The sequence below is a fragment of the Schistocerca nitens genome, chromosome 3, assembly GCF_023898315.1.
Source record: "Schistocerca nitens isolate TAMUIC-IGC-003100 chromosome 3, iqSchNite1.1, whole genome shotgun sequence".
Classification (NCBI taxonomy): domain Eukaryota; kingdom Metazoa; phylum Arthropoda; class Insecta; order Orthoptera; family Acrididae; genus Schistocerca; species Schistocerca nitens.
In genome coordinates this window covers 408,983,939-408,995,021 of record NC_064616.1, presented here as the reverse complement: position 1 = coordinate 408,995,021, position 11,083 = coordinate 408,983,939, and the positions used below count along the sequence as shown (strand labels likewise).

Genomic DNA, 11,083 nt, shown 5'->3' with positions numbered 1-11,083 from the left:
AGTTAAGTCCCATAGTGCTCAGAGCCATTTGAACCATTTTTTTTTTGTAATGAAGTTGCGTGCCTGTGGAATATCGACCTGTCAGACAGGTCACAGTTCGTCACAACTGACGGGAAGTCGTCTATTGGAATCCAAATTATATCTGAGAATAGTCAGGGAAACATTTCTTAATGTACATGAACGATTTAGAAGACAATGTGCGCAGACCTCTTAAGTTTTTTGTAGATGATGCTGTCATCTGCCGTTTGGTAAAGCCATCGCAAGATCAAAACGAACTACAGAACGATTTACAGAAGATAAAGATATGATGCGAGAACTGACAATTGACCGTGAACAACAAATGTTTCAAATGGCTCTGAGCACTATGGGACTTAACATCTGAGGACATCAATCCGCTAGGACTTAGAACTACTTAAACACAACTAGCCTAAGGACATCACACACATCCATGCAGGAGGCAGGATTCGAACCTGCGACCGTAGCGGTCGCGCGGTTCTGGACTGAAGCGCATAGAACTGCTCGGTCACACCGGCCGGCCCCGTGAACAACAGCGTGGGGTTCTACATACGAGTACGAAAAATCTGCGTTAAATTTTTATTACACGGAAAATGAAACAAATAGAAATGTACGGAATTGCAGTCTCTCTGTTATTCTGATTACGATTCAAAGTTCCTCTGGACATGCATGAACGTCCAAAGGAAAAGGTACAGCGGCGACCACAGCCGTTGCGAAACAAGGGAATATACATAATGGATGTACTCGTACGGGTCTTAGACGCAGAGATGACGACATATGGAAGTTTGTATATTAAATGTATTCGCAATTGCGAATAACGACAACCGTTAGCTGTCGAATGGAATGACGACAATGAAAATTTATGTCGGACCGGGACTCGAGCGCGGATCAGATCCAAACTTCTATAAGTCGTCATCTCTGCGTCTACGACCTGTACTCGTAAATCCATTAAGTATATTCCCGTACAGGTCAGATGTTGTACTTGAAAGTCGCTTGCCCGGTATCGGAAGAGAAATACGATATTGTAGTGCCTGTGTTATTCTGATTACGGTGCAAAATTTCTTTGACATGCATGCAGGCACTGCAATATCGTACATATGGAAGTTTGGGTCTGGCCATGAGCTGTGCACGGATAGCCAGATTGTAAGGCGACCGCTCGCGATACGCAGGAAATCCGGGTTCGAGTCCCCGTCCAGCACAAATTTTCAATGTCGTCATTCCATAGTACAGCTGATGGTAGTCCTTATTCCCAATTGCGAATCGATTTCATGTAAATAGAAACGTTGTCGTTTCTTCTATATAGCTAGGGGCCACAAATACGAATTTAAATTAGAATCATTACACAGAAAATGTTCTGGAGATGACCAACTGAAGACTGCGTTTTATTGACAGAATACTTACAAGACGCAACAAATCTACTAAAGAGAATGCCTACACTGCTCCTGTTCTACATCTACATCTACATCTATACTCCACAAGCCACCTGACGGTGTGTGGCGGAGGGTACCTTGAGTACCTCTATCGGTTCTCCCTTCTATTCCACTCTCGTATTGTTCATGGAAAGAAAGATTGTCGGTAAGCATCTGTGTGGGCTCTATCTCTCTGATTTTATCCTCATGGTCTCTTCGCGAGATATACGTAGGAGGGAGCAATATGCTGCTTGACTCCTCGGTGAAGGTATCTTCTCGAAACTTCTACAAAAGCCCGTACCGAGCTAATAAGCGTCTCCCGTGCAGTCTTCCACTGGAGTCTATCTATCATCTCCGAAACGCTTTCGCGATTACTAAATGATCCTGTAGCGAAGCGCGTTGCTCTCCGTTGGATCTTCTCTATCTCTTCTATCAACCCTATCTGGTACGGATCCCACACCGATGAGCAGTATTCAAGCAGTGGGCGAACAAATGTACTGTAAACTACTTCCTTTGTTTTCGGACTGCATTTACGTAGGATTCTTCCAATGAATCTGTCTGGCATCTGCTTTACCGACGATTAATTTTATATGGTCATTCCATTTTAGATCACTCCTAATGCCTACTCCCAGATAATTTATGTAATTAACTGCTTCCAGTTGCTGACCTGCAATATTGTAGCTAAATGATAAATGACATTTATTTCTATGTATTCGCAGCACATTACACTTGTCTACATTGAGATTCAATTGCCATTCCCTGCACCATGCGTCATCATCTTCTAGAGTACTGATGCGTGATATGAGATCCTTGGCCGGCGGGTGTGGCCGTGCGGTTCTAGGCGCTTCAGTCTGGAACGTCGCGACCACTACGGTCGTGGGTTCGAATCCTGCCTCGGGCATGGATTGTGTGATGTCCTTAGGTTAGATACGTTTAAGTAGTCCTAAGTTCTAGGGGACTGATGACCTCAGCTGTTAAGTCCCATAGTTCTCAGAGCCATCTGAACCAGTTTTGAGATCCTTGACAGATAGGATTCACGGAGGACATCGAAAAATTTCAAAGAAGGGTAGATCGTTCTGCATTATCACGAAGTAGAAGAGAGTGTTGGAGTGACAGTCATTAAAACAGAGGTGTTTTTCGCCACGGCGAGATTTTTTCACGATATTGCAAGCGCCTACTTTCTCTTTCGAATTCCAGACTATTTTCTTGATTCCTACCTATAAAAGAGAAACTGCCATTGCGATAAAATAAGAGATATGTCGGGCAAACAGGCAGGAATTTCGGAATCAGGTTTAAAGAACACACATGAAACTGCGAAAGCAACCAGTCCACATTTTCCTTGCATTTAAAAAGCCAACAACATTATGCAGAAAATATTGAAAATGCCCAAAAAATTTTGCACGCAGTACATAAGGACATACAATGAACATTTTGGAGGAAATGAATGTCTACAATAATGCAGAAAAATACCCAGAAAACATCCTCGACGAAGAAACAGATTTTATACGTAAAAAATAGCTCAAAATTTTACTGTCGTTATTAAACAATAAGAGTAAATTATCGCAAAACGCAAAACAATAGGTCACTCATCATTTACCTAAAAACAACAAAAAAAACTATCTGTGTAAAATTAAACGCAATCATTGACTTTCTGCGAAATAAAAATTTCAATATATACATATAGCATCGCTGGAGCCTAAACTGTCAGAAAAGCTGTCAGAGACTAACTTTGTATGATCACACAAATGAAAGGTAAACACATAAATAACGTGGTGATATCATAACAAAGAGACAACTGACATTTACGCTCCAAGATACTGTATGGATCACGACACACCAGCTAAGACGTCAGCATTAGGTGCTATATGTAGACATAGACTAACAAAGACGCAAGGAACAATATTATGCCTATTATTCATCGTCTCAAAGGTACACTTGATAATGGAAAATCGTCGAAACGAGCTCGCCGTGTAACTTGTATCACTACGAGTTTGTGAATAAAGAGTGCACCAAAGAACTTGTATTTATAATAAAGCATGTCATTCTTCGACCTCATACAACCTGCGGACCCACTGGAAACGAAATTATGGAACGGTTTAAGTCATCAATTTTCCTGCGTGCTGTTCGAGAGTGGAACCGCAGAGAAATGGTTTGAAAGTGGGGCTATAGACGCCACGTCATCCCAACCACCACCTCTTACCGACATACCCACATTGCCACAGACTCCACTACCTAAAAAAAAAAAAAACAAACATTTCAAACCCCAGTAAAAAAAAAAAAAAAAAAAAAAAAAAAAAAAAAGATTTCAAACCCCAGTCCCACTCCCCCACCCCGCCGCATCTCCCATGGATCCACGCCTGGATATAGATGCAGAGGTCGCCAAGTGCTGTGAATGTCTGTACGGAGGGCAAGGAAGGTGCCCTCTGTGGATTCCAGGAAACAAAACGGGAACTTATCTTCCACGCGAGATTAGTTTCGAGCGGGGAGTCACGTCTCAAAGAGCTTTTGACTGACGTTGCTACCGCTGGAGCCCTGTAAAGCAGTGGGAAGGGCGCGCCTCCGCAGCGAGAGCCGTTTGGGTGTGGGCGGCTGGCGTCTGCGTCTGGCAGCAACGGTGGCGGCGCCTGGCGGCCGAGACGCGCAGCTGGGACAAAGCGGCGGCTCCTGGCCGGCATTGCGAAGCCGGCAGCGCGACGTATCGCTTCGCTGACATGGAGGCCGGACGCGCGCCGCTGGCAGAGCCGGAGGACGACGGCGACCTGTCGGAGGCTCAGCTGCCGGCCACGCTGGCCGCCGCGACGCCGCCGCCCCCGACGCCGCCGCCGCCCTCCATGTCGCGAGCCTTCCAGCAGCGCAGCGACTCCGTGCGGCTGCTCGACCGCTTCGAGGGCTTCTTCTACAGGTAGACAACTATACTATTGTCGTGTATTCCCTACCCGTCTTTTAATGTTTTTTACGAACCGAGGTTGATTTAAGTGTTCCGTTAAATTTGTGAAATCACTGTAGATTAAATCATCTCTCGTCGGATCTGCTCGCGAGTATTTTGCTCTGTGTAGCTTTTCTGTCTTTCACGTTTTGGCTTATACTTTAGCAGTGACTTTCTGCTTTTTTGTGTTACGCTCTTTCCATTTGTTCCCTACGCTTGACTGTTCCTTCGTCAGAGAAAATATCTTCACTTCTTTCCCGATACCTTCACTTCTACGCTCTTCACTTCTCTGAGAGCTGTAGCCAGCAGCAGCTTTCAAAAATTTAATATCTGCATCTGTCTTTTAGTCAGTGTCTAACGTTCGTAACCGTACGACAACGTCGGTTTTGTGACATAGGATCGTAATATAGCAGCCGTGGTTTTTACTGCGAGTAGCGATTGAAGACCGTGTCAAATTTGTATAAGAATTACGCCTGTCTCGACGAATTACGCAGGTGAAATCTCGGATCATCAGCCGAATAGCATTGTCGCCTTGAAACAACCCCTGAAAATGTCAAGTAGTAAATGTTGTGTCAAGACGACTCTGGTAACTTAAGAATGTCACTTACTTTCGAAACTGTACTAAATGCTGTCACCGAAAATTATTTTGAGCAATTATTCAGGAGCCCACTCGAAGTGTAAATGGTTGCGAAAGCATATTGATCTTTTAGCAACAAATAATCCTGAGAAAATGGTGAGCATCATGGCGGAAACGGGGATTAGTGACCACAAAGTCGTCCTAGCGAGACTGAATACTGTAACGTTCAAAACCACCAAAAATAAACGCAAAATGTATGTATTTAAAAAAGCGTTAAAAATTCGCTCGACGCCTTCCTAAAAGTCTCTATTCCTTCCGAACTAGCTGCAAGCGTAGATATGTTGTGGCTCAAATTCAAAGAAACAGTGTCGGCAGCAATTGAGATATTTACATCAAAAAAATTAATAAGAGACGGAACTAACCCCCATGGTACATGAAACAGGTCAGAACACTGTCGTAGGAGCAAAAAAAAAAAAAAAAATAAAATAAAAATAAATGCGGTATTTAAATGAACACGAAATCCCCAAGTTGGCGAAGTTTCACAGAAGCTCGAAATTTAGCGGTCATTTCAATGTGAAATTCTTCTAGTCGATTCCGCAACAAAACTCTGTCTCGAAATATGGCAGAAAATCTGAAGAGATTCTGGTCGTATGTGAAGTAAACCAGCGGCAATACGTAATCAACGCCTTCACTGCACGACAACGATGCTAATTTTATGGTGACAGTGCCACTACAGCGGAGTTACTAAATACGATTCCCGGGTTCGATTCCCGGCGGGGTCAGGGATTTTCTCTGCCTCGTGATGGCTGGGTGTTGTGTGCTGTCCTTAGGTTAGTTAGGTTTAAGTAGTTCTAAGTTCTAGGGGACTGATGACCATAGATGTTAAGTCCCATAGTGCTCAGAGCCATTTAGCCACTAAATACGATTTTCCGAAATTCTTTCACCAGAGAATCCAAAATAAGTATTCCAGAATTCGAATCAAGATCTGCTGCTAACATGAGTAACTTAGAAGCAGATATCCTCGGTATAGCGAAGCAATTTAAATCACTTAATAAAAGCAAGTAATCGGTCCAGATCATATACCAATTAGATTCCATTCTGAGTATGCTGATACAACAGCCTCATTCTTGGAAAGCACGTACAACCGCTCACTGGATGAAAGATTCGCATCTGAAGATTGGAAAACTGCACAGGTCACACTGATACTCAAGAAAGGTAATAGGAGATATAACAGACACATATCACTGAGGTCGATTTCCAGCAGAATTTTGGAACATGTACTGTGTTCGAAGATCACCAATTACCTTGAACATAGCTCGGATACAGAAAATATCGTTCTTGTGCAACACAACTAGCTCTTTTTATTCTCATGAAATAATGAGTGCTATCGACAGGAGATCTCAAATTGATCCCATATTTCTAAATTTGCAGAATACCATTCCTCATAAGCGGCTGTTCTTTATGTACTGGTTTTCGGCACGTGCCTATACAGCCGTCTCAGCAGTGAAAAGACGATACGCCAGTGTGTTTCGAAGATTCAGAATATTCATTAGGGTCAAGCCGTATCCTGGTATGAAGTTACATAGGCTTAGACTTGTCGTGTGACGCCATGCAGATGATTCTAGTGACAGTTATAACGATCGATACGAAGACAAGGACAGTACGACACCCAGTCCTGGAGTGGAGAAAATGCCTGACACGGCCGGACCACAAGTGGCTCCCAATCAAACGTCATGCCTAGGGCGTATCGTCTCAGTTGTGTGACTTCATTATGATTTCATGCCAGAAAGGCCATAGTTCGTAGTAACTAACAAAAAGCCGTCGAGTAAAATATTAGTAATACATGACGTTCCCCAAGAAAGTGTTACAGGACCCCTGGTATTCTTCTTCTTCTTATTATTATTACAGGATTAATCAATACAAAGATTAATTAGTAACAACATCTTGTTATATTCCTGTTATCATCCGCCAAGCCTCTTTATCCGGCGCATCTTCCTTGTCGATACTCCGATGTTCCATTACTCCATTTATGTGGTCTGTCCAAGAACGTCGTGGTCTTCCTCGCTTACGTCTGCCGGGTGATTTCCATTCATAAACCTTCTTTGGCCACCGATGATCTGGCATTCTCATCATATGTCCGTATCATTTTACTGATTTTCTTTCAATTCTATCACTGTATCATTTGACTGCATTCTAGCTCTTACTTCCTCATTAGTTTTTCTTTCGATTCATGATATTCTCGCACTCCTACGCAAATAAACCATTTCCACAGCTATTAGTCTTCTTTTGAGATCCGCATTTAAGATCCATAGTTCTGATCCATAGCATAGCACTGATTCAACCATTATCCTACCACCTCTTTTCTTATTCCTGTTGGAAATATTTTTACCCCCCCCCCCCCCCCAAAATAATTCATACACCCTAACACTTTTCTGCTTTGCTGTATTCTATATCTTACTCCTGTATGACCCAATCCATTTTTATCAATATGTGCCCCGAGATATTTAAATTTCTCTACCTGTCTCATAACTGCTTTGTCATTGACGTGTACTTCAAATTTAGCATCACTATTCACCACCGGATACTCTGTTTTTGTTAAACTCATTTGTAATCCCCATTTCTTGTATTACTGATATAAACGTCGTATCATGTACTCAAGGTCATCATCATCTTGTGCTATAATAGCTTGATCATCAGCAAAACTTAATGAAAATATCTGTACATCGTTGACTGTGATTCTGGTATTCTTAATCTATATAACTGATTTAGGAGACAATCTGAGCAGCCATTTTGGACTATTTGCAAATGATGCTGACATCCAACGTACAGTGAAGTCACAAGAAAATCGAAACGATTTAAAGAATGATTCAGACGAGATATCTGTATGGTACGAAAAGTAGCAATTGACCCTAAATAATGAAAAGTGTGAGGTCATGATAGTAAGTACCCAAAAGGAATCCGCGAAATTTCGGTTACACGATAAATCACACAAATCTAAAGGCTGTCAATTCAACTAAATATCTAGGGATAAGAATTACGAAAACTGAAACTAACGATCACATAGATAATGATGTGGGGAAGGTGAACGAATGGGCGTGCGGTTCTAGGCGCTTCAGTCCGGAACTGCGCTGCTGCTACGGTCGCAGGTTCGAATCCTGCCTTGGGCATGGGTGTTTGTGATGTCCTTAGGTTAGTTAGGTTTAAATAGTTATAAGTATAGGGGACTGATGACCTCAGATGTTAAGTCCCATAGTGCTTAGAGCCACTTTTTATAGGGTTTTTACCAAATAGGACTGACCGAGGACATTGTAAAAATTTCAAAGGAGGGCAGCTCGTTTTGTATTATCGTGAAATAGGGGAGAGAGTGTCATGGATACGATGCGCGAGTTGGGGTGGCAATCATAAAAACAAAGGCATTTTTTGGTGCGGCGAGATCTTTTCACGAAATTTCAGTCACCAACTTTCTCCTCCGTACGCGAAAATATTGTGTTGATGCGCACCTCCGTTGGCAGAAATGATCATCATAATAAAATAAGAGAAATCAGAGCTCGCACGGAAAGATTTAAGTGTTCGTTTTTCCTGCGCGATGTTCGAGAATGGAACAGTAGAGAAATAGTGTGAAAATGGTTCGATGATCCCACTGCCAGGCACTTAACTGTGAATTGCAGAGTAGCCATGAAGATGAAGACCTACTTTTGCATCTACATCTATACTGCGCAAACCGCCTTATTGTGTGTAGCGCTAATAGTTCTTGTGCCACTAACGTCATTTCACCACCTTTCCTATTTCATTTTGCGAATGGTGCGCGGAAGTTCCGACTGGTCATCAGATTCAGTAATATCTCGAATTTCTCTGATACTAGTGTCATACTCATTTCGCTGGATATATCCGCCAGGAAGCAGTATGTTTCCCGAGTCTTCAAAATTCAAATGGCTCTAACCACTATGGGACTTAACATCTGAGGTCATCAGTCCCCTAGACTTAGAACTACTTAAACCTAACTAACTTAAGGATATCACACACATCCATGCCCGAGGCAGGATTCGAACCTGCGACCGTAGCAGCCGCGTGGTTCCGGACTGAAGCGCCTAGAACCGCTCGGCCACAGAAGCCGGCTTTCCCAAGTCTATTCGAATTTTACACTCTCGAAATGTTAACGTTAAACGTCATTTGTTTCGTTGTGTGTGCCACTGGCGTCGTATGATGATCTCTGTAACGCTGTCGCGCTGACTGAACGTCTTCGCATTTTCTCTGTCTTTTACATTTATCTTACGTCGTAATGGTCGCTGCTTGACGAGCATATTGCAAAATCGCCATGTGCTTTTGTAGGATACTTCCATCGCAGTAATTTATGTCGCCTACACTAGACACGAAAGAGTGCACTTTAACCCAAATTTGCAGTATCCGTACGAAATGTATTTTATTAACGCAAACCGTCAGGGAATAAACAGTAAACACTCTAAATAGAAGATAGTTTAACAAAATAAAATCCGTACACCTATTGATGATCCTTGTCATTCAATAAAATATAAGCTGCGGTCCTTAGTCCACTAATGACAACATTTTATTACTAATATCACAGTCAGTTTTGTTTTACATTTACACTAAGCGTTTCAGTACAGTATAACTTCATCATCAAGTGGATTCAGTTAATATTAATATACCATAAGCCTTGTTATTTGTACCATTTGTACAACCTGCGGCACGCTGTTCGTAGTAGTGTAGAGTCTGCCTCCATCGGCAAACGGATTCGGTTTATGTTAATATGCCTTACCCGTTATATTCTGTCGACACGCTGCGGCGCTATCTTTCGGTGTAAATGGACTGATTTTCCAAATCAAACACACACATGACAACCTTCACTTTTCATAACCTGACATTTAGGCAATTGCTCTGTTATTTAAAACAAGTTACTGTGCATTTAGCAACCACAGTTAATAATGCGCATCCAGGCACACTGTAAGTTAATACAGTATTTCGTTTTTTTAGATATTTATCTAGCGTATGGCATAGTACATCGCACGAATTAATACATTTAAATAGTCTACAATACAACCATTAAGTTTGCATTCAAAACCTACAGATCACAGAAAAAGAATAAAAGAATATATACAAAAATACATAAAACCACAAAGTATACTGGAACACAACTACGACCGAATAACCATAGTCTTAAACTATATGTTGTATGATTTGCCTAGCAGCTCCACAATCGCGCATTGGAGAAGCTATTTTTTCCCACATACACAACCATTCAGCAGATCTTCCACAGTTCATTCGTATTCTATTTTAGATAGACCAAATTTTGGGAGGCTTGTAGAGTCCGGGTGGAGTAGCGGTGAGGCAAGGCATATTATGAAAGGCGGGGGACTATTTGCTCCATTCGTCTTTCCAGCGAGCAACGAGGCTGAGTCCATTTCCATCCACAATTATTACACTCTTTGAAGCACATTTCAGTAACATTTGCAACACCTTTTGAGGTCCATCCACAATAACTAGAGAAATCCACATCTATACTCGGAAACTAACGCTGCCCTCAAACCGAAGGTGGGTTTGAACATCATAGCGGTTTGCCGCACATGGTACGCATTTGTCTTCCTCCGACCACTAGACTTTCCTATTCAGCCATAGGAGGACCTATAGCTCAACGTGGGCTCCTAACCAAGGTGCAATGCCGTTTTTCAAATGTATAAATCACTGCAAGAGATGAACAGAGCAATGAGTAACACAAAAAAATTGTAGGGTTGACTGAGTATTGGACCCTGAATCTTTGTAGTCTGACCATTACCCACCGAGCCACAAATAAAGTGGCAACTTTTATCGTTACCGAAGTAGCCACCAAAACTATTTTTTAGATCATTAATATGTAAAATTAAAACAAATATTCACTCTGTTAGTCTTACACTGGATACACCTGAAATTATTTAGGTGTCTGTCAGACTTGCAACAAATAGTATATTCGGCCACATGCCGAATACCGAATATTCTACGGGCTTTCTGGCCGAATAACTGAATATTAGGCAAAAGTATTCGGCCGACACGTGGCGGGAAATCTTCTATCGACGTGTTTGTTTCTCGCTCGTTTGTTCCAATGTACTTACCTCCCTTCCACACCGCGCTGTCCAACACGATCAGTTGTTACCCCGCTGCGTGTTT

The 11,083-nt window shown here is 42.2% G+C and overlaps 1 protein-coding gene across 1 annotated transcript in view; it reads left to right on the top strand.

Annotated features, from left to right (window-relative positions):
* The first annotated feature begins 4,213 nt into the window (after positions 1-4,213).
* The window catches only part of LOC126248348 (patched domain-containing protein 3-like), a 700,291-nt gene continuing 693,421 nt past the window's right edge, over positions 4,214-11,083 (top strand). The window contains exon 1 of the mRNA XM_049949258.1: positions 4,214-4,326. Within this exon, the coding sequence (XP_049805215.1) occupies positions 4,256-4,326 (71 nt within the window). The 5' untranslated portion in view covers positions 4,214-4,255. The remainder of the gene's footprint in view (positions 4,327-11,083) is intronic.